This window comes from Dama dama, chromosome 12 (assembly GCF_033118175.1).
Source record: "Dama dama isolate Ldn47 chromosome 12, ASM3311817v1, whole genome shotgun sequence".
In the NCBI taxonomy this organism is placed as follows: Eukaryota; Metazoa; Chordata; class Mammalia; order Artiodactyla; family Cervidae; genus Dama; species Dama dama.
Window position 1 is genome coordinate 86,683,354 of NC_083692.1, and position 23,141 is coordinate 86,706,494.

A 23,141-nucleotide genomic window follows, 5' to 3' on the forward strand; every position below is an offset into this window, starting at 1 on the left:
TTAAAATCTGAATGACAAATTCCAATTTTTGAAAAAAGAAGACTCACATAGTTTTGAAAAAGATACGATAACTAAGCCTTTAATGGAAAGGTGTGGAAGTAGGGAACTGGAAAACTTCTTACATTGTAAGAGAGACAAAACTTGTAGATTTTTCTTGAATGTGAGAGTTGGAGAAACACGGGTCCCGTAAAATGTTTAACCATCTTGTTTGCAGCCGATTAAGCCAACCATGGAGGCCTGGTGTGCAATGGTTGCAAACAGCAGCCTCCTCCGCAGTGTATGCAGCCTGTTGCCTGTAGGCGTTGCCTTAAGGAACCCTGGGGACAGCACTTTCCAGTGGACATTCATGACTGGCATGCTGTCCCCAGCCTAGGCTCCAGGCTTGTAGCCGAGGTGCCTTTGGAAAGCCCAAGGGCACAGTGGTCAGCATCCACATTGGCCAAGTCATAACGTCCACCCACACCACGCTGCAGAACAAGCAGCCTGTGATTGGGGCCCTCCGCAGGGCCAACTTCGGGCTACCTGGCCGCCAGAAGAGCCACATCTTCAAGGAGTGGGGAGTTACTAAGTTTAATGTGGATGAATCTGAAAACATGATGGCAGCTCACCCAGGATGGCTGTGGGGTCAAATACATCCCTAATCGTGGCCCCTGCACAAATGGTGGGCCCTGCATTCATGAGAGCCTTCTCTTCCTTACTCACGCCCACCAGTAAATCCTACCTTCCTGTCCAAAAAAAACCTTGCAGATGTCAGCAGAATTAAAACAATAAGCAGTATACTGTCCAAATCACAGAAGATAAAAATAAATAAATCATACCTATCACAGAAGGCAAGAAAAAAGAGAAAGCTTAGATCAAAACATGAAAATAAACCACCCCCCAAAAAAGAAAGAAAATAAAGCCCAAACATGAAAATGAAAGCAAATGCCAGAATAAATATAAATGCATTATCCTCCTCTACTAAAAGCCAAAGAGCCTGCAATTGAGTTAATACAATTTCATTACTACTATGCATCCATATTACTGTATATAAGATATAGCTAAATAAAAATATTTTATAATACATATTATATATAATATAATACAGCTAAACAAACATACTGTATATAAGATATAGCTAAATAAAGCCAAAAAATATTCCAACTACCACACAATTGCATTCATCTCACATGCTGGCAAAGCAAAGCTCAAAATTCTCCAAGCCAGGCTTCAACAGTACACGAACCAGAACTTCCAGATGTTCAAGCTGGATTTAGAAAAGGCCAAGGAACCAGCGATCAAACTGCCAACATCCGTTGGACCATTGAAAAAGCAAGAGAGTTCCAGAAAAACATCTACTTCTGCTTTGGCTACACCAAAGCCTTTGACTGTATGGATCACAACAAACTGTGGAAAATTCTTAAAGAGATGGGAATACAAGACCACCTTACCTGCCTCCTGAGAAATCTGTATTCAGGTCAAGAAGCAACAGTTAGAACTAGACATGGAACAACAGACTGGTTCCAAATCGGGAAAGGAGTATGTCAAGGCTGAATATTGTCACTCTGCTTATTTAACTTATATGCAGAGTACATCATGAGAAATGCCAGGGTGGATGAAGCACAGGCTGGAATCAAGACTGTTGGGAGAAATATCAATAACCTCAGATATGCAGATGACACCACCCTTACAGCAGAAAGCAAAGAAGAACTAAAGAGCCTCTTGATTAAAGTGAAAGAGGAGAGTGAAAAAGTTGGCTTAAAACTCAACATTCAGAAAATGAAGATCATGGCATCAGGTCCCATCACTTCATGGCAAATAGATGGGGAAACAATGGAAACAGTGAGAGACTTTTCTTTTCTTGGGCTCCAAAATCACTGCAGATGGTGACTGCAGCCATGAAATTAAAAGATGCTTGCTCCTTGGAAGAAAAGCTATGACCAACCTAGACACACATTAAAAAGCAGAGACATTACGTTGCCGGCAAAGGTCCGTCTAGTCAAAGCTAAGGTTTTTCCAGTAGTCATGTATGGACATGAGAACTGGACCATAAAGAAAGATGAGTGCTGAAGAATTGATGGTTTTGAACTGTGGTATTGGAGAAGACTCTTGAGAGTCCCTTGGACTGCAAAGAGATCCATCCAGTCCATCCTAAAGGAAATCAGTCCTGAATATTCATTGGAAGGACTGATGCTGAAGCTGAAGTTCCAATACTTTGGCCACCTGATGCAAAGAACTGACTCAGTGGAAAAGACCCTGATGCTGGGAAAGACTGAAGGCAGGAGGAGAAGGGAACAACAGAGGATGAGATGGTTGGATGGCACCACCGACTTGATGGACATGAGTTTGAGTAAGCTCCAGGAGTTGGTGATGGACAGGGAAGCCTGCGTGCTGCAGTCCAGGGGGTCCCAAAGAGTCAGACATGACTGAGTGACTGAACTGAACTAAAATAAAGACTCACCCTTTCCTCCTGTGGTGTTGCACATTAGGTGAACATGCCTTCCAGACAGACCCTTTGCCAGTACCATTCAACTCCCTGCTCTTAGGTTTCCAGATGGACATGGGCTAACAAGAGGGCCCAGGGTGGACAGACGTGACCACTTCAGGAAGCCATACCTTCATGAGAGAAGGAGTTACCCAGTTTTCTGGCTGGAACAACTCCAGAGAAGGAGTGAGAGTCAAACATTCCCCCTGCGTGCTTCCTGCCTGAAGGTTCAAGGCCAGTTTAGAGGGCAAAGCATGTATGGGGACTCCTGCAGTAGTCCAGTGAATGAGAATCCACCTTCCAATGCAGGGGATGAAGGTTCGATTCCTGGTCCAGGAAGATTCCACATGTCTCAGAGCAACTAAGCCCCTGCAATGCAACCATTGACCCAGTGTGCCTACAGCCCGAACTCGGCAACAAGAGAAGCCACGGCAATGAGAAGCCCATGCACCACAACCAAGAGTAGCCCCCGTCTCTGCAACTAGAGAAAGCCTACATACAGCAACACAGACCCAGTGCAGCCAAAAAATAATAGATAAATAATTTTTTGAAAATCATTCACTGGCCACCAACTGTGCCATCGTGCCCAGCCCCACAAGCACATCATTAGGGAAAATTCCTCCCAGGCTCCTGCCAATCATTTGCCACTTTTTCTGAAAGGTTCTGAGTTCTGAGTTTTTGTCTTTTCCTACGCCTTAATTAGCTTTTAAATGGGGAAGTTGGGAGATGGTATATCTAGGAAGGGCTTCCCCGGTGGTCTCAGATGGTTAAGTATCTAAGAAGGTTGTTGAATGTCATCTTAAGCCTAAGATCTTATGACCTCTTATTTCAAAAGGAGACCCTTTTTAAAAACTGTCTGTTGAACCTCAGGTGTTGTGCCCTGCGCCTAGAGCACAATAATGAACAAAGCCTGGCCCCACGCCCTGGGGAGGTGCTCATGGCCCGGGGAGGGGGACAGGGAGGCAAGCAAGCATACAACTAACTCTAACACAAGGCAGAAGGAAATAAGTGCTAAATATAGATGCCACGTACCCAGGACAGGGAGGAGGGAGCAATTAATGCTGGTGGAGGAATGAGAGAAGCCTTTATGGGGAGTCTGCAAGGCCTCTCTCTGAGCCCACAATAGTAACCATAGGCGGAGGAAAATACCCACACACCGCAAGTGAGATCAGTATTCAGAGCCTGGTCATCCTGGGGCAGCTGAGCCCCTTGGAGGGGAAGGTCAACCCACCGCCCAGCCCCCGCCTCCAGCTGGGACCCGCAGAAGAGGCGTGGGGAGGGGGCAGATGAAATGGACCACACTGGGCTCAGGGGAAAGCGGTGACCCAGGATGAGGTATCATAGTACAGGAGACCCCAGCCCTGAGCATTCGAGGTTTCTGACGTTACCTAAGATGAAATGTTGCTAACAGTCAGGAGAGGAGTTTTGGGTCTTTTCTCAGTCACTGGTGGGAGAGGAGGCCGGAATGAGATAGGGAGCTGGTTGAGTCCAGCCCCAGGAAACATGGGTGAGAGTCTCAGATAAGGAGGAGAAGCAGAGCCTAGCATTTATTGACGGCGTCATGGGGCAGGCACTAAGAGCATTGTCTTAGCTAGTATTTGTTATTCTGCAAATACTTACTGAGCACCTATTCTGTGCCACACACTGTTTTAGGCACTGGGGATACAGTGATAAACAAGACAAAGATACTCCTGGTGAACAAAGAAACAAATATTTGACATAATTTCAGTGATATATACCTATCATCAGTATTAAGTACTATGAAGAAAAATAAAGGGGAAAAGAATAAAAGGAAGTGCCACTGTCAAGAAGTGGTCAGGGAAGGCCTCCCAGAAGAGGTGACATCTGAGCAGAGACCCGACTTAGCAAGAGAAGAGCCTTACAGCATTTTAGTGAGGCTTCCGCAGCCTAAAGATGAAGAAACAAACCTCAGATGCCTTCCCTGGTGGTTCAGTGGTTAAGACTCCATGCTTCCCATGTGGGGTGTGGACCCTGTCCCTGCCTGGGAACTAAGATCCCACATCCCAGTGCTGGGAGGCCGAAAAAGAAACAAACCTCAGAGAAGTGCAGTGGCTTTCCCTAGATTACAAAGCTCCTAAGACTCCTCTTGGGAAGGGTGTGAGATTCTAGGCTCTGGTGATGAATTCAGAAGCAGCCCCTGACCCTCAGACTCTCCATTCACAGACAGCTGTGGTGACAGACCCTTAGGCAAATGCACTTGGTAAGATGTCGGCCCATGGGTTCTTCTTGCCCTCTCTTCCCCCCTCCTCCTTCCTACCTCCTTCTCCTTCCTGCTTTTACAACATTTTATTATAAAAAAAAAAACACTGGGAAGTTTATTATAAACAAAAGTTTCAATTCAGTGAATAATTTTAGAAAGAACACTTTAACCAGTGCCCAAGAGAACAAAATATTTTAACCACCATCCCAGAAGACTTCATGTGTTCCTTTCCATGTTCTTATCATTCACAGTAATCCCTTCCTTGTCTTATCATTTTGTACAATCTATATTTGTATTCCTAAACAGTACAGTTTTGCCTAATTTTGAACTCCATTAAAATGGTATTAATATAATTTTGTATATATTCTTGTCTTCTTTCACTCAATATCACGTTCACAAGATTCATCCATGTTGCCAAGTATATTTGTTTATTAGGGCTCCCATAACAAAAAACTACAGGCTGGCTGGCTGGCTTAAACAAAAGAAATTTATTTTCTCCTAGCTGAAGAGGCTAGAAGTCTGAGATCAAGTTGTCAGCAAGGTTACTTCCTTCTGAGGGCTGTGAGGGAAGGCTCTGTTCCAGATCTCTTCTTGGCTTATTGATAGATGGCTGTCTTCTCCCTCTGTCTTCATTTCGTCTTCCCTCTGTACGTGTCTATGTCCAGATAGCCTCGTTCTACAAGGACATCAGCTGTATTGGATGAACGCTGGCCCATATGACCTCATTTGAACTTAATTGACTACGTGATTAAATATAGTCACACTGAAGTATGGGGGTTAGGGCTTTAACCTACGAATATAGATGGGGGAGATACCACTGAACCTAACACTGGATGTAACTATGGTTCACTCATTTTCATTACGGTGTGGTCATCTGTTGTATGTCGATCACAATGTATTTATCCATTCTGCTGTTGATGGGCACTCGAGTTGTTTCCAGTTTGGAGGCCATTACAAATTACACTGCTTTGAATTTTCTTTTACCTGTAACTTGGTGCAGGTGTGCATGAATTTCTTTAGGGTTTGTAACTAGAAGTGGATCAACTGACTCACGGGATAAGTTTATCTTCAACTTTATTCATTTATTTTTTGAATTGATTTGGCTGTGCCAGGTCTTAGATGTGGCATATGGGATCTTTGGTCTTTGTTACAGTATATGGGATCTAGTTTCCTGACCAGGGATCAAATCTGGGCCCCCTGCACTGGGAGCATGGAGTCTTAGCCACTGGGCTACCAGGAAAGTCCCTATCTTCAATTTTACAGGGGATGTAGAGAGTTTTCCAAAGTGGCTACACCAATTTCTTCTTAGCCCAGCCACAGAGTCTCACATCTCCATGGCTCTACTCCTCACCAGCACTTGGTATTAGCAGACCTGCCAGGGTTAATTGTGAGGTAGTTTATTTTGCATTTCCTTAATGGCTGATGGCATTGAGCACATTTTCACACGAATCATCTAGAGCTGCCATTTTGTAAAGTGCCTGTTCAAGACATTTGCCCACTTTTCTATTAAGGTCTCTTTTTAACCTTTGAATTACTCCACTCTATACACTCAGAGCAATTTTATTATCATTTAAGGGCATAGTGTTAACCTTCCTGCTACTGGACCTTGGCCGGTACCATCAGATCCATCCTGAAATTTTTTTAATAACTTGAATCTCAGAGAAAAAGTATTGGAGGTTTAATCTCTTTCTTCCCAGAAGCCCCTGGGCTTCTTAGGCAAATGTGCCAACACCCCCACTTCAACTTCCCACCTCCACATGTGGGTCGAGTCCTACCCCAAGTCACAGCATCCCCTCCTGTCTGACCTGCTGTATGCCACCTACACAGGACAAGGTCACTGAAGGACATCGGGTGCAATGTTCAGCATGATCCCAGGAACCCCATACGCTGTTAGTGAATATTACTTCCTTCCCCTTCTTGATGCTCTGCAGAAAGGAAAGTGAAAGTGTTAGTCAATCAGTTGCGTCCAACTCTGAGACCCCAAGGACTGTAGGATGCCAGGCTCCTCTGTCCACGGAATTCTCCAGACAAGAATACTGGAGTAGGTTGCCATTCCCTTCTCCATGGGATCCTCCTACCCAGGGATCAAACCCAGGTCTCCTGCATTGTCGGCAGATTCTTTACTGTCTGAGCCACCGGGGAAACCACTGCAGAAAGGAAAAGTAACAACTACTGACCAGCCTCTGAGTGCCAGGTCATATGCCCGTGTCTGCTCTTTGCCCATTCATTGTCATTCTCTTTCTCTTTCTTAGTTGCAGATTTTATGCAAGGAAGTAAAATGCACTCTTTGCCGCCTTCCTGACACCTGGAACTTGGACCTCCTGCAGCCATCTTAGACCATGAGCTTTTGCCTTAAAGGATAAAAGAACTTACCTGGCTCTGTGACAGAGAGGAGCCATCAGACAAGACCTTGAAAGACAACTTGTTTTATGCAACAGAGAAATTAACCTCTGTCACTTTAAAGCCATTGTTATCTGGTTCCCTCTTAGCTGAGGCACAGCTAAATCTTGATACTTAATGGAAAATACATATTTTCAGTTAATTATAAACATCTGTTGGCTGGAGTTAACTTTTCCTGCTTCCATTAAAATCATTTTTCTGGTCAATAAATTTTAACATATTTAGATATCCACAGTCAACTTTACATTTTTCAAATAGCCGATTAGATCAGTATTTTCATGCTGATATGAGTATTGAGATCCACTATCTTAAATGGTTATAAAATTAGGTACTCCCTGTAATAGGAAGTATTCCTTCCTCTCTAAGAAGCTGTCTTGTTTATGACAGCTACATGTAAGTAAATGTTAGGATACTCAGGAGGTAATGAATTCATTCTCTATTTACTTTTTTGGCTGTATCTTTGGGCATGTAGGATCTTAGTTCCTCAACTAGGGATTGAACCAGCCCCCACAGAAGTGGAAGTGACGTGTTAACCGTTGGACAGCCAGGGAAGCCCTGAATTCATTCTTTTTGAATGCAGCTAATATTCACAGAGAACTTCGTGTGTGAGTTAGCCAGGCTGTGTCCTTCCTGTTCAAAGTGAGGCTCTCAAGTCATGGACCCTGCCCTCCGTGACTGTAATGTGATAAAGCCATGGGTCACTGTTGGATAGCAGGTTAATGCATTTGGTCGGGGAGCCAATACTGAAATGGGAAGTAGTGTGCATACCCACACATACACCCACAAACACACAATCACGAGGAGGTTGCATGGGATGTAGGAGCAAACACTGTGGATTCTGTGAAGCCTCACATGATTCACTGAATCTTTCTGAGCCTCAGTTTCCTCATCCGAAAATGGTGGCTTATCCCACGGGTGTACTGTGAGGATGAAATGAGAAAACACATAATTGCCGGCATAAAGGAAGCACTCAATCAATGTTCAGTAAAGTGGATTTGTGGCTTTGTTTTGTTTTTTTAATTTTTTTACCTCTTTACTGAATTTGTTACAATACTGCTTCTGTTTTATGTTTTGGCCAGGAGGCATCTGGGGTCTTAACTCCCTGGCCAGAGATCGGACACACACCCTCTGCCATCGGAAGGGGAAGTCTTAACCACTGGACCACTAGGGAAGTCCTGGTTTGTTTTTATTTTTAACTTAACTGGCTAAGTAGGGTCAAAGACCCATCTGCCACTTCAGCAGAAAGCCTTATTCCAGCCACCTGAGTCACCCCCAAGCCAGGCCCCAGGGCAAGAGGCCTGGCATGGGTCCCAGGGTCTCTCATCTCCCAAAGGCAACAATACTTCTCATCACCAAAGCCTGAAAGAGCTGGGTGTAAGTACAGATTAAGTTTCCATTTTTACTTAAAAATCCTAATTTCTGGATGTTCATTTTGGGGATTACAGCAGTGGATTAAGCTACTTTAAGATGTTATAAGTTGAAGTCTTTCCTTTACTTGGCTGCTAAAGTTTAATTCAATCTAATTATTTCATATGGCATCAACTATAATAGTTTCATAATTTCTAGTATATTAAGCACTTAATATGTTGTGTCATTTGAAATCACATATTAAATTCAGCAAAGTACATTTTAATGAGAGTTAAGTGGTGTGAAAATATTAATACAATGTGATGGTTCATCTTGGCGCTCATATTTTGTAGGTCTGTTCCTTATGTACAAATGCCTCGCTCACCAGGTAAGGGAAGCATTTAACTGCCTGGAGCTCAAATGGGTGTCTGACCAGAACACACTCCCACCTTTTCTCAAACAGCACTTTACAATGGGATTTCTCACTGGACCTCATAACCCAGCAAAGCAAGCAGGGAAATCATTCCTTCCATTTTAGAGATGAGGGAGCTGAGGTTCATTCCTAGGACATCACAATGACCCTTCTTGGCTCACAGCCATTGCCATTATCCCCCTGCTCCACAGCTGTTGTCAGAATAACCCAGGAGAGAGTAATGTCAGGGCGGATTTGGAGGAAGTATCATTCTTCCCCCCATATGTATCCACACATAGAGAATCTGACAGAGACACAGAGAAGCTGGCTGACTTTGTACTTGCACTTGGCAATTCTTTTTGAACCTTCTTTCAGAGCCTACAAAAATCACAGTGAAGCCTTAAGCTTAAGCCTTAAGCCTTAGCAACAGCTTGGGCTTCCCTGGTGGTCCAGTGGCTAAGAATCCACTTGCCAATGCAGAGGACACAGGTTCAGTCCTCGGTCTGGGAAGATCCCACATGCCACGGAGCAACTAAACCCCATGCAGCACAACTACTGAAGCCCACAGGCCTAGAGCAACAAAGGAAGCCCCCGCAACAAGAAGCCCACCACCACAACGAAGAGTAGCTCCTGCTCACCGCAACTACAGAAAACCCACGAAGCAATGAAGACCCACCACAGCCAAACCAAAATGTGTGTGTGTGTATATAAATATAGAGCAACAGCTCAAAATAATGATGTGTCAATGGCAGAATTTAAGGCAGCAAAGAAAGAGATTTGAGAGAGAGCTTCCTAGAACCCTTCAAACTGCATTCCCATATTCCTTATAGGTGCAGTTAGCCCTTGGAATAAGAGATCCGAGAGCAAATTCCAGTGTCGTGGACTAGTTGCGTCCCTTTACCTCTCCAGACCTAGGTTTTTGCCATCAGCAAAACAGGAATATAAACTCCCTGTGCTTATCTCTCAGAGACATTAAAATAAAATAATACATCAGAGGGTCCTATGGTGACCTGAAAGGGCAAGGACTCATGCCAAGCTGAGTGACCAGGAGTTAATGAGTCTATGCAATGCTGTCCTTTCCAAGTAATGTAACTACACTTGAATCAGGGCCTCTGGTAACTCAAAGCCAAAGGATTGAAAGTGAAGTCTCTCAGTCGTGTCCGACTCTTTGGGATCCCATGGACTGTAACCTCCCAGGCTCCTCCGTCCATGGGATTTTCCAGGCAAGAGTACTGGAGTGGGTTGCCATTTTGAAGACTTTTGGTAAAAACAGTGCCCACAGTAACTCAGTAAAGGAGGAAAAAACAAAAACAAAGCAAAAAATTCCACTGGTGGCTCAGATGGTAAAGAATCGGCCTACAATTCAGAAGATGTGGGTTTTATCTCTGGGTAATGAAGATCCCCTGGAGAACCGAATGGCAATCCACTCCAGTATTCTTGCCTGGAATGAACAGAGGTGGGGTGTGGGTGTGTCAGTGTGGGTGTGAATGTGGATGTGAGTTTGTGTGGGTGTGTCTAAGAAACAGTCTCCACAGTAGCTTAAAGAAAAGAGGGGAAACCTCTCACCCTCCCCCACCCTCCCTCTCTTTCCTTGCTGGGCCTTCCTGGCCAGAGCAGGGGCAACTGGTTTCTGGTTCAGCAGGTCCCAGACCCTAGATCCACATGAGCCCCTGTGGACTGTTTCCAGGATCTTCCATGCCCCTAAAACAGAAATCAAAACTAGTGTTGAATTTTAACATCTTGCCAATTAGTCTTGAAAAATTCTTCAATCGCCTGGTTACAAAAACCACAGCAGGTAAAAGCAGACAGAAATGTTAGTCTCTAGAGCACTTTCCTCACTTGGCAGAAGTTAAAACTGAATTAGAGAGGTAGGTCCAGAAAGTTGGCCAAGATCGCCAAGACAGGTTCAGGGAGGAATGGGAACTAAAATTCAGATCTCTGTCCTCTGTACCACAGCTGCTCAACAAGAAAAAACAAACAGAACAAACAAAAACCCACCTCTGGCTCAAAATAACACAAGCTCATAAAGCCAGAAACAGTGAACAACTTGGTCCATCAGCCTGGTCCATCTCCTGCTGGTTTCCGCAATAAGGCAGTTATGAACCCATGAGAGGTACCTGTCACCGTGACACGTGTGTGCATCGACTGTGTCCAAAAGGCTCTCACTCTAAATAAATGAAGAAAAACGTGGCTGCTAATTGAAGATTAGCATCATCTCCCATCAATGCTAACACGCTTTTTGGTTATTTGCAATTCCCATTTGTAAGTCTGAAGGAAACATCATTGCCCAAATTAGCTCTTTTCACTCAATAAAGGCCATATTAGCATTCTGAGGTTTCTGTTTGCTTACTGCTTATTTAGAGAGAGGTCAGATGAGAAGTTGGGCTGCCGGCACCTGATTCCCATTTCACCGAACACTTGGTGGGGGGGAGGGTCTCCGAAGTCCCCAGAGGCCAGGCCAGGCGCTCCCGGCTGGAGCTGAGTCAGGCTCACAGTGCGTTGCCAGAGCTCCACGTGGAGCACCAACTATTGACACCTCCACAGTGGCCTCCTCTGGAGGACTGGCCCAGATGGGTAAACCGACTCAGGTGACTCGAGTGTTCCTCTGCTTGGACTCTGCGTCCTGTCCGCTCACGGCTGCATCCCTATCATCAAGTGACAGCTCGACTATCACCTCCCTCCTGCCCACCCACTCACGTGGCCTCCATCCCCAGCCACACTGTATCCCCGCATATTCTTTCCCATCTGTCTCAGCACGAAAAATGCTCTCCCCAGGCTGAAACGGAAGCATCATGCCCCCCTGCAGCCCCGGTGCTCACGTCATGGATACTCAATATTTGGTGGAAATGAAGGCAGGAAGGAAAACCTGAGCCGATAAGGCCTTGGGAGCATCGTTTAAGAGGAAAAGGGCAGACTACACTCCTGGTCCCGAATATTTTCTCTTGAGTTACACAGTGAAGAGGAAAAGATCCGTCTTTGAAACCAGATTTGCATCCAAATCCCCAGTTCTCTCACCACTGGCAGGATAATATTGGCCTTGATAATGTAACCAACTAGAGAATCAGTTTTCTAACCTACAAACTGGCGGGGGGTGGGGGTGGGACTGATCAATTAGATTCAGTGCCGGGTCCAGGACTGGATCAAAGGGTGGTGATATTTCCCAGACCGCCACCACCCTCGAGCCACTCTATGCAAAGCCTGGACCCCAAAGAGGACCCCTCCCCGCAATCCCTCTTTCCCTCGGCTTCAAGTGCGGCGCGCTGGTCCTGAGAGCACCCAGGCAAGCAGCGGCGCACTCGGATCCTTCCTGAGCTGGCGCCCAACCCGAGCCGCGCAGCACACAGCTTCCCGCGCCCAGTCCTTGCCGGTTCTCTGTCGGTGGCTCCAGCACTCGCGGGGTCACTAGTCCCAACGCGACCATCGGTTCGCAAACGGTTCGGAGTCCCGGACCGCACTTCTGGGGGGATCTCTTTGGCACCAAGACCTCTCGTCCCAATAAAGCATTCTCGCGAGGCACTCCCGCCACGAGTAGTTGCGGGGATCACCGCGCTGCCGCGTTCCCCTCCGCCCAGCGCTGCGACCTACCCTTGGGCATTCAGTCGGGCTGGAGCGCAAGAGGCGCGTGAGCAACGCGCACCACGTGACCGAGCTTGTCTGCCGGCGCAGTCCGCTAGGCGCGCCGAGGTCGGGCAGGCCGAGGGCCAATTTCCCATGGTTCCCCTCATTTGCATATACGATGCAATAAGGCTATGGAGACTATTAAACTCGGTCATAATCAAACGATATGATGAAAGTATGTGTGGTACGAAAGGACATAACTTATTGTGTACTTTGAAGCCTAAAGAAGGGTTAAAGTTTAGTCACCATAACCAGAAAACTTTTTCTGTTCTTAGCTTTATATATTTCTTGAGACGAACCCGGTATCGTGCTCGCTTCGGCAGCACATATACTAAAATTGGAACGATACAGAGAAGATTAGCATGGCCCCTGCGCAAGGATAACACGCAAATTCGTGAAGCGTTCCATATTTTTGTCCACGAGTGTACCGTCTGCACAGCTTGCACCTTGATGCGAACGCTTTTCGCCTAGAGTTTCTGCTTTTTGTTTGACATAAAAGAAGCTATAGTCCCTGGAGATGAAGTAAAAGTAAGTGTGGGCAATCAGATTGATCACTTGCTGTGCTTTTCACACCTGGCCCTTGGGCCTCAGTCTTCAACCTTGCAAATCTTGCCTCCGCTTCCCTCTGCATTATCCTGAGTTCTACTGTACCTTACCCTTAAGGAAATGGCCTTGCCAAAGTTGGTCCGTTTCAGGACCAAAGCATAACAGGACCTTAGTGCCACCATAAACTTAAGTTGTATTATACCAGGAACTTGGAACAAGGCTGACTCATGCTATCTCTGAATCTTAAAATAATAACAACACTCACTCCTTATTGAGCATCTCCTATGTGCCAAGGCCTTCACCGATATATCATTTTAATATTCCTGACAGCCCTGTCTCGTGGGTATTACTGCCACTATTTCATAGGAGATGCTGAGGTAAAGCCACCTGGGCATGATCATGTTAATTAGTAAGCAGCTGAAACAAAGCTGCGCAAATCCTGAAAAGCCCTGCCCCCAGGTAATTCAATGGCAAAAGGCACAGTCCTAATTAATAAGAATGAGAAGGGGAAAAAAATGCCAACAAAGTTCAGATATATCCATTTCTTTCCAGGAGAAGAATGTGGGTGCATACGCCTTGCTGGTGCCTGAGCACGCGTGTAGTCCGCCTGGCGGTCTCTGCAGCCGCTGCGAGCCAGGCTGGCTTGCCTCCCGCGGCCCCGCGGCTCCCAGGCTCTGCGCTCGCCTCAGCCAAGGCACAGGGATGGTTGCCGGGCCTCAGAGCCGCCCCAATCGGCGGCGGGTGCTCAGAGCTGCAGAGCAGTGTACTATCCAGGATCCATTTCTGTTCTCTTCAGTGGAGGCAAAATGATCCTTTCCAGGAAACAGCCGAGAATAGGCATCCGTGGGACCTCACGGCCTCCAGTGCATGGAGTTAGAGGACAATCTTTGGTTTTCGTTTCTTCCCCCTAAGATACTTGCTTCCTTGGAGGCCACTTGGGTCACTGGGTGAGTAGTTTAAAGGCCCCTTTCTGGAATATCTAACAAGAAAATGACTACTATTGGTTTGGCTCTCTCTCTTTCTGGAGAAACTGGTCATTCTTTGTCCTTCTTTGTGGCATAACCCTGTTTCAGAGTAAAAATTAGGAAGGACAGGAGCAATTCCTAGTGCTATAAAAGCCAAAGACCTAGATGACTTCTGCAGCTCTGCAGTTCTATGAAGTAGGTATTCTTTCCCCCATCGTGTTATAGATGAGGAAGCTGAGGAACAGAGATATTCAACTGCTTGCCCTACAAATGTCACACAACCAGTCAGTGGCAGAGAAGGGACCGAGACCCAGGAAATCTGGCTGTAGAGTTTGTGCTCTTAAGCAAACACTATGTTTCCCTCTGGGAGTGTACAGAGGGAGAAAAGGCTGTTTAGAATTAATGCAAAGAGTGTGCAGGTCCACTTCTGCTTTTTTTGGTGTTCTGAACTCAAGGACAGGAGTCACATTTTTTTGCAAAGGATCAAGGCTCAAATTTAGATCAGGGTAGCTGGGAATGCGTGGACAGGTGTGTGCCCAGTAACTTTGCAAAATTAGAGGGAATGAAGGAGCACCCTCTTTGGGATGCAATTGCAAGAGGAAAAAACTTTCCTGTTCTAGGTTGACCATCCCTTACCTGACCCTTGCCCCCTCCCCCCAAACTAATCCTATCCACAAAAGATCTGAGCAGTAAGCCTGTTTAATTAGCTATGCAAATGAGCTTAGCCGCTTCCCACTAGCTGTGGTCCAGAAGCACCTAAGGATTCCTTCCCTCAGACATTTCCAGCATCCAGATGAACCCCAAAGTTGACCCCATTCATCTGGGCATCTGTTGAGTACCTGTGATGCATTGGGCCCTGTTGTAGATCACAAGGAAAGGCAAGATGTGGCTGTGATGGCCAGGGCATTTACAGTTCTATGGGAAACACAAACACACAAGGATAACTCAGGGAGGCAAGCACCCTATTAGCTTCCTTAACCAAGTGCCACAGGAACAGAGAGATTACTCCCGGGAATCCAGAAATCTTCCAGGTGTGTTTTGCTGAGGGGTTACCTCAAATTTCAGAGGATTAAGGTGGGGGGGGGGCTACCTACTGGTTTCTCCCAGGGGAGTGAAAAACCAAGTAGCTTGATGCTGTCTCCACCTGCTCCTCCAGCTTCCCTCAGTTTATCACCCTGGATTTGCTGGGACAGACGAATACAGACACTACTTGTCTGGAGGCGCATCCCTAGAGCCTTCCTCGGCTGAAAAAGGAGTGGGAGCTCCAAGAGGCATGTTTGCCTGGTTCCCCACCCCCAAACCTCAGACTCTAAAGCCCGACCTTCTCGGGTACTGCCGGAGGCCGAGGTGAGGAACAAACAATACGAAAGCTCCCCATTCCCCAAGCCCCACTTTTTCTCCCTAAGACACGGCTCCCTAGTCTGGGGCCTCCAGACGCTGGCTGTAATGCCTAAAGTGTGTCGCAAGGTGGCAACGTTGTGGCGAGAAAAAGACATTAAAAATCGGGATTTTTTTTTTCAAAGCATATTTTCCCTATTAATGTTTCATTTAACTTAATTAGAATCTGGTAAACTAATTAAAGTAGCTACGAGCCCCGCAATCAGCAATAATTCGTATAATTATTGATAATTACATCCATACCAATCGCTTGGTTATTAACATGTGGGGGGAACAAACCACTTCTGAAGGGAATCGGAGCCCAGGAGGGTTTTTGTGAGCTCTTTCTAGGTCGTATCCGCCTACACCTCCAATCCACAGAGAATCCGGTCCAGATGCTGCGCCCTTTCCGGCTGGCCCCAACTGCCTGCGGCTCTTTCCCCCACTTTGGGAAATTCGAAAAGGAAAGGTGGAATATTTACCAGGTTCCTCTGTGTGGGGCACAGCCAAAGAATAACTTCCTACGTAGGTAGTAAGTGTTAACCCCATTTCACAGAGAAGGAAAGTGCTGTTTCCTAAGGAGCTGTTCCGTCCAGAGGGAAAGGCGCGCGAACTCTTCCAACCCGCGCTCCTCGCCGGGTCCTAGCTCCGCTCGCCCCTAGAACGCGCTAGGGACCCACGTCTCTTCCTCTCTTGGACCTCGGTTTCTGACCCGGTTGGTTCCACGCATAAAAACGTTCCCGCTCCCTGGAGGGTCCCTATGGGGGAGATCGCGCGTCTCGAGGCGAGCTCGTCCCTTAGCGACACCTCATAATTTACCCAGCCATTCTCTCAGTCCCCTCTGGGTCTAGCCCTCGAATGTCCTGGGACGGGAGGGCTCCGAGCCGCAGTACCGGGTATTCCAGGGCCTGGCTTCCTGCCAAGATCGCGCGGCGGATCTCCCCTCCTGGGACCCTTCTCCGAGGCCGTCAGCGCTCCCTTGCTCGCCAGCTCCGCCCCGGGCCCTTTAGACGACCAGCCAAGAAACTTCCCCACCAACGCAGCCGAAGGCTCCCGGGTCCCAGCTGCTGGCTTGGTGGGAGCACAGGACGCCCGCCTCCAGGGTCTCCACCCTGGGCGTCCAGGGCCCCCAGGGACGCGCAGTGAGAGTCCTGCGGTGTCTGAGAGCAGGTCGTCGGGGCGCGCGGGTCCCGGCTGCGCAGCGCGGCTCTGCGCTCGCTTCCTCGCAGAGCGCGTTCACGCGCCGCCAGGGGCGGAGGCCTAAATATTATTTTAGAAAGAATGAGGGGCAAGACTCGGCACCACTGCTAGTCAAGTAAGGAGCGGAAATTGGAAGTCAGGTCAGAATGATTCCCAGAACCGTGTATTTTCCCACTCGAACTACACTCTCCTCCCTCTTCAAAAATCGCGCTGCCGTTTCCATCTTTTATCCGAGCCCAAGCAGCGAGTGCGCTGTGGAAACTGAGGCCGAAGGGAGGCCGGTGGCTAGGTAAGGCCTCGAAAACCGCGGCCGTCCCCCGGAACTCAAAGGGCCGGCGTATCTCACCTTCCTCCGTGGGCTCCTCGACGTCCGCAAACCCGCTGGGACTAAAATGGCCGGAACGTCCAACACCGCCAGGACTCCCTGCCTCCCGCTAGCGGCGAGGCAGCGGACATCTGTACAGGCTGCGAGGCCCAGGCCCATCCCACGTGTTTCGCCCCCGCCCCGCCTCAGAGCTCTAGGCCCCGGCCGTCGGCGCCCGGGCCTCCTGGCAGTTCTAGTTGAACCAGGGGTTCCCGGCAGGGCGCGAGTTCCGTCTCTGAGCGCCCCGGAGGAGGCTTCTGCGGTGCAGCAGGCATTGGACATGGGCAAGAGTCAATTCTCAGCCCCTGCGAACGCTAGAGGGAAGACTCAGAGACCTCACAGGAGTTCTCGTTCCTCGCCGATGCCCAGTGGAGGGTCCTAAACACGGGGCGGGGACGGCCTGTGGCCTATGGGGCACGCTGGGTGTGCCCGAAGAACCAGTGCAGAGGTCGCGGTGCTCGCTGCAGCCCACCTGGTCAAACACAGGTCTCAGCGCGGGCGCCTCAGAACCCGCGCTGCGGTCCCCACGCCCCACCTGTTGCGCCCGCCTCCTCCCCGCCCCTCCCCTCGCCACACTCCCACCTCCACAGCCCCAGGAAGTGTCGGGTGTTTTTTTTTTTTTTTCTTCTTTTTTATTAAAAACAAAACAAAACTCAGGGATCCAGGGTGATCTCCCCAATCAGGCTCAAGGTGGTCTCCATCTCGTGAGTCAGTTGTCGCCCTTTTTAAAGTGCTGTTACATCAAGAGGTTACAACAACAAAAAAAGACAAAGCAAAAACCCAAGAGGGAATGCAAAATGGGACTGGAAGTAGGTCCAGGAGAAGGAAGCAAAATAACTTACAACATAAATAAATTAAAAATGAACCCATTATTACTGAACCAAGAGACTCACAATACATTTATATCCATTGCACATAGCCACTTTGTCATTAGGAACAAATTTCAGAAGTGGACGGGGAGGGAAGCGCGGGGCCAGCGAAATTGCTACATTGTATCCACAATTGGGGTTCAGAGACTGTACAGGGCGGAGAAGCCCCCTCTCCCTTTTTTTACCCCATTTGGTCCGTTAAGCCCATGAGACCCCATGCCCGGAGTTGAACCATGAGGCAAGGTGGTATTTACAATTGGAAACGGAGACTGGGTCCTGGTCTCGGGCTCCCAGGAGGGAGCGGGCAAGGCCGAGGCGCCCGGGAGAAGGGCAGGCGGGCGGGAGGCTGTATTTACATCGGTCCGGTCCGAATGGCTTGTATCTCGCTCTCGGCCGCCGCGGCCGCGGGTATTTACAAGAAGAGAGCAGCATGGCTTGAGGGCGCGTGGGCGCGGCTGGGCCGGCCCTAGGGCAACAGTGGGGGCTTGAAGGAGCAGTTGCCAGTGCAGTGCCGGGGCGTCAGCATCTTGCAGGAGAAATGGTGCAGGGCGTCGTGGGCTTCTGGAGAGACAGTCGATTGGGCCCTGTTGGGCTCCTCGCCTGTCTCGCCCACGCGGTCCACGGGCTCCCTCGCTCCCCTGTCCACCCACGTCTAACCCACCCCCTTCAGATTCAGGAGTTCTCAAGCAAGACGATCAAAAGGTGGGAAGGTAGTAGAGACCCCGGTCATTCAGAACCACTGCTCTAGTTCAGTAGCCCCATTTTACAGAAGAGGAAACTGAGGCACAGTAAGAGGGAGATCGCTCAGCTCAAAACCAGATTTGGACCTGGTGACAGATTTCCAAATGCCCAGAGCTCGAGGGGCCCTTTCTCCCTGCCCACCGTTCTAGAATGATTTCTCCATTAAAATGAATTCCCATTTCCCTCCTCTCAGTTACTTATCTCTGCAGACCTGGCCTTCCCCCTCATCATCACTCACGCAGTCATTCATTCATTCATTCGCCCGCACAGCCAGTGCCTGGCACCTCTCCTTTGTTCCCCCGCTTCCGCACCTTTTAATTTCTGCTGGATGGCATAGCGTGCCTTCCGCTCCTGGTCAAGTTCGTTACAAAGAGTATCTGGAAGACAAAGGAAGTAGCCGGTGAGGAAATGAGACCACCCTAGGGCCCGTTGGGGTCACAGCCCGGGCCTCACCCTCTTTTCAGCGCTCAGCCCCTGGCAGAAACAAGTCCCGGCGACCGAGGGAGGGGGCGTCAAACCTACAAACTGCAGCTTGGCTGAGGGAGGAAATGGCCTGGGATGGCGCTTAAAGGCAGACGGATCTAACCAAAATTAAAGCAAACTTAGGCATTACTTCCCAGGTAATTTTACGCCTCGATTTTTAATTTAGAAACCATGGAAATTGCCGCGATAAGAAGTTCAATCACTCCATGTAATGATGCCTGCAAGCCGTTTGCTGGGCTCGCTTGCCATTCTGAGGCTAATCAGAGTATACAAAGGATATTAAATAAAAAAAATAATTGTTAAATTACCTTCAATTTAAATCCAAATGACTGAGCCAACATTGCGGCTCCTGCCAGACGAGAGGCAGTTACGCCCGTGCACGCGCTCACCTGACTCCCGTCTTACCTCTGACAATTTGCAGCTGTTGCACCATTTCTTCTCGATAAGCCAATTCCCTCTTCATTTGATCCTGAAAATTATCTGTGCAAATTGATTAAGTGAGAGCTGTTACACACAACCCCCTCCCTCGGCCCCCTTTCCCCACTCCCCAGCCCCACCCCACCCCCTCTGTCTTTGGCCTAGCAGGAAACCCGGCTAGGAAAAGAAGGGTTCGGTGGCTCTGGCTGAATGTGAAGCAGCAGCAGCTGCCTGCACTGGGTCCCCGGTCCAGGCCAGGAGGGGGATGCAGGAAGAAGGCCCTGGCGATCAGCTGGGGTGGGTCTGAATGGGGGTACCTTTGAGACTCTGAAATTCTCGTTCCAGCTTCTTGCGGAGCTCCATTTGTTCCAGGAGCAGTTTTTGCAATTCGTCTGTGAAGGGGCGATAGTGGGATGTAAAGGAGGAGGGTGGTGGGACGCAGGTGGCCTCTAAGGCACCCAGGTCCCACTCTGGCCAGTAGCCATGAGATAGGAGTAGTGGAGGGTGAGACCAAATGGTAGGCCCTCAACACTCAGTTTTTCCATGTGCATCCAAAGGATCTGGGCAGAAAATGGGGTTAGGGGTTTAGGTTGCCCAGGAGAATGAAATTCAGAATAGCAGAATGCTTGTTGGACTTCTAGGTCCTGGGCCCAGGTACTAACCAGCATGGTATCTGCTTTAAGTTGTTCTTAACTCCGTAAGTTTAGAGGTAGGCCTAGGAAGACTCAGTTTACCCCTTCAATCCATGGACCTAACCTCTCCCTTCAATGATACAGACAAGGAAGAATCTGGTCAAAGCCTTGGACCGCCACCCTAGAAAAATACACATATTCATAACAGTTTATTTACAATTATAAGAGGTCCCAGGACCCCAAATCCAGGGCCCCAAATATAAGAACACTCATATAAAGCAGAAGGATTTTGAAGGTAATTTACATCACCCGTAAAATCTGTAACTGGGAACAGTGGAAGACAACCAATGCTTCCCCCCTCCCCCAACACACACCAGTTTCCAAGCCCAACCCTGGGCTGGGGTGGGGTAAGGGGGCAATTGGGTGTGGAAAGCCCCATAGGTGCTCTCAAAGGTTGCTTTAGAGGAGTGGCAGGGGGCTGCCCATGGAGCTATTGGTATCTGGTCCTCCCCTCGCAGGTGCTCAGAAAACACAAAAATGAGAGACAGAGGAGCAAAGTGGGGTTAGAAGTTCCTTTCTCTGCTTCAAGCCATACTCTGCCCCTGCAGTTGAGCAGGGACCCCATTCCACAAACAAGGTCCATCCTCACCCCATTTAGGGTGAGGTGGAGTCAGTTATGCATTGATTCCAGGAAAAGAAAATAACCTCTGAGACACTCCTGAAGTAAATGCCTCCTCAAAATCTTGCTATTCAGATGAGGCTGAGAGACCTAGATTGTCCTTCTAAGGATCATTACTCATTTTTCTTTCTCACTGGACTATTCAGACAGGCCTGGCCTTCGGACTTCTGGGGGTGGCTGGTTCCCTCCGCCTACTCCCTTCACCTTTCCACCCTCCCACCCCCCACCTCTGTGCCCGGGTAATGTGTCCAGGGGATTATCTTTTCTGGTCAGTGAAGACTGGTTCCTCAAGAGCCTTGTCTTCTTACACTCACTCCTGCAGGAATACCACCCCTCTACAAGAAGGGACAATTTCCCCAAGCACAGTGTACCCCTGTTTCATAGATTTAACCTCACCTCTGGCCAGGTTCTCGATATCTTTCTCCACTAGTTGAGTTCCTGTGACATCTAGGGTGAGCCCATCTTCGCCTGGGATACAAGGGCAGGTAAGAGGGGTTTTGTTCTGGGAGAGGCCTTGGGAGGGGAGGGGTGAGCTTCCTGGTAACTGAGCTAAGTTGAGTACCTATTTCAGACCCTCTGCCTTTAGAGGAGACAGTTGCAGGCATCCAGTTCTACCCACCTTCCAAACCATTATTTTAGGTCACTCAGAGAGTGACACACACACCCCCCCTCACGGAGGAGAGTGGAACCAGGGATAACAGGCTATCTTAGGGCAGGAAATGCTCTTTGACTTGTTTTTCGTGGGTGATGGTGTTCCTGATATCCTTCTAGTAAGTCTCCTTCCCTTACCCGGGAGAACCCCAAACCCACCAAGGAGGTAAGGAATTCAGGAAACCTGGCTTGACCCTTGCCCATTCTGTTTAAATGTTTATCTGCCAGCCGCGAGAGGAGAGCAAATGTTTATCCGGCAGCCCCTTAGGCTTGTTAGAAAGCCTCCCTCGCAAACTGGAGTCGGTGGAAACCTGGGCGACCAGGGGTCCAGCTCCCGAGTTGGGGTGGAGATCGAGGGTCCTAGGGCTCACCTCGGTCTGTATTTGCCGGACTTGGCTGGGAGATACTCCTTTGGTCTGGATAGCATTTCCTCGTTTCCAAATCGTCGGCGGTCGAGTGATTGTCTTCCTTATCTGGCTCTTAAAGGCAATAAACCGAGTTTCAAGGAGAGGCAAAGAAACCGTGACCCGGATAAGGCCAGAGCTACCGCGGTCGGGGCGCCCGAGCCCTAATTAAAAGCGTCGTGGCCGCCGCTGGTTCCCGGCTGTGCGCCTGGGTTCGCCGCACCCTCAGGCTTTGGGCCGGGCACCACCTCCCCCGCGCGCGATCTGCTCATCTCCGGCTCCACGCCCCCTCCCCAACCCCTTGGAAAAGAGCAAATCGAGCAGCCGAGCCCACCAGGGACAAGCGACCTACATCGCGCGCAGATACTGGGGCACCACGAGCGCGCGTGGCCGCCGGGTCTACCTGCTCTGAGAACGCGGCCCAGGCGGCGACCCGCGGGGTGGCGACAGCGGGGGAGACATCGTACCGGGCTCAGGCTGCCCGGATTTCCGAGGCCCTCAGTTCATTCTATGAGTCAATGGGTCCCGCGTGCACCTCCGCGTTGGGCTGCTGCTACCGCGCACTTCAGGGGTCCCTAAGCGCGTGGCCAAGCGCCCCCACCCTCCGCCCGGACCCGGCCTGACCACAGACAACCTCTCGGCCCAAACCCTTGCTGAATAAATGAGAGAATTTGAAAGACGTGCCAGGCGTGGTTTTTAAAAGGTTTAACCCAGTGCATGAGGTATAAGTGAGCGGTATCTTTGCGATGGAGAGGGCGGTTTGTTGTTAAGTAACCAAAAGATGCAAGTTGTTGGGAGTCCTCGCTTAGATTCTTCTTTTAGTGTTTTGCTTCCCCTCTCTTTCTCTGCTTCTGTCTTTCCTCCTCTAGTCTTCCCTCGCAGGCCTCCTCTGGCCGCGGTCCCCCCCACCCCCGTTCCATTGGCCAGCGACCTCGGCAGGGGGCGTTACCGTGGGCCTCTGGGGCGCAGAGGTAGGACGCCGCGGGCCCCAGCGCCGCCGCCGCGCTCTTCACGTGCTCGTCCCTCTCGGGCGCGTACACCTGCGGCGGCCGAGAAATGACAGGCGGTTAAGGGGGCGCTTGACCGCGGCTTGGAGCTGCCCAGCCCTCCGCCGCAGCCAGGAGAAAACCTGAAGGGGTGGCGGAGGTCCGCTTGCCCGCGAGACCCCAGCGCCCCGAGAGGCCGTGACGCACGCGGCGCAGCCCGGAGCCCTCGGAGGTCGCATCGCCGTTTGTAGTTCCCCGGTAATTGCGAGCGCCCTTGAGAAAATTACCCGAGACACAAAGCGGTTCCCCAGCCAAGGGCCGCTCAAAGCCCACCCCGCCCTCCTCGCCCGCCTCTTTTCCAGCAT

At 49.4% G+C, this 23,141-nt stretch overlaps 1 protein-coding gene, 1 long non-coding RNA gene, 1 other non-coding gene and 1 pseudogene across 4 annotated transcripts in view; 2 read left to right on the top strand and 2 right to left on the bottom strand.

Annotated features, from left to right (window-relative positions):
* Positions 1-208: 208 nt before the first annotated feature.
* Positions 209-329, top strand: LOC133067548 (small nucleolar RNA SNORA70; annotated as a pseudogene).
* Positions 330-5,198: 4,869 nt separating this feature from the next.
* LOC133067436 (uncharacterized) lies at positions 5,199-12,464 on the bottom strand. The gene is made up of 3 exons (XR_009695249.1): positions 12,430-12,464; positions 6,491-6,610; positions 5,199-5,361 (listed from the first exon to the last, which is right to left on the bottom strand). It is a non-coding gene; the product is annotated as an uncharacterized LOC133067436 (long non-coding RNA).
* A 305-nt stretch (positions 12,465-12,769) lies between these two features.
* On the top strand, positions 12,770-12,876 carry LOC133067617 (U6 spliceosomal RNA). Its single transcript, XR_009695384.1, has one exon. It is a non-coding gene; the product is annotated as a U6 spliceosomal RNA (small nuclear RNA).
* A 5,010-nt stretch (positions 12,877-17,886) lies between these two features.
* The window catches only part of SKOR1 (SKI family transcriptional corepressor 1), an 88,028-nt gene continuing 82,773 nt past the window's right edge, over positions 17,887-23,141 (bottom strand). For both annotated transcript variants that reach the window (XM_061157998.1, XM_061157997.1), the window contains 7 exons: positions 22,740-22,830; positions 21,758-21,865; positions 21,132-21,203; positions 19,742-19,816; positions 19,413-19,487; positions 18,836-18,901; positions 17,887-18,344 (listed from right to left, as the gene is read on the bottom strand). In XM_061157998.1, the coding sequence (XP_061013981.1) occupies positions 18,250-18,344; positions 18,836-18,901; positions 19,413-19,487; positions 19,742-19,816; positions 21,132-21,203; positions 21,758-21,865; positions 22,740-22,830 (582 nt within the window). In that variant the 3' untranslated portion in view covers positions 17,887-18,249. The remainder of the gene's footprint in view (positions 18,345-18,835; positions 18,902-19,412; positions 19,488-19,741; positions 19,817-21,131; positions 21,204-21,757; positions 21,866-22,739; positions 22,831-23,141) is intronic.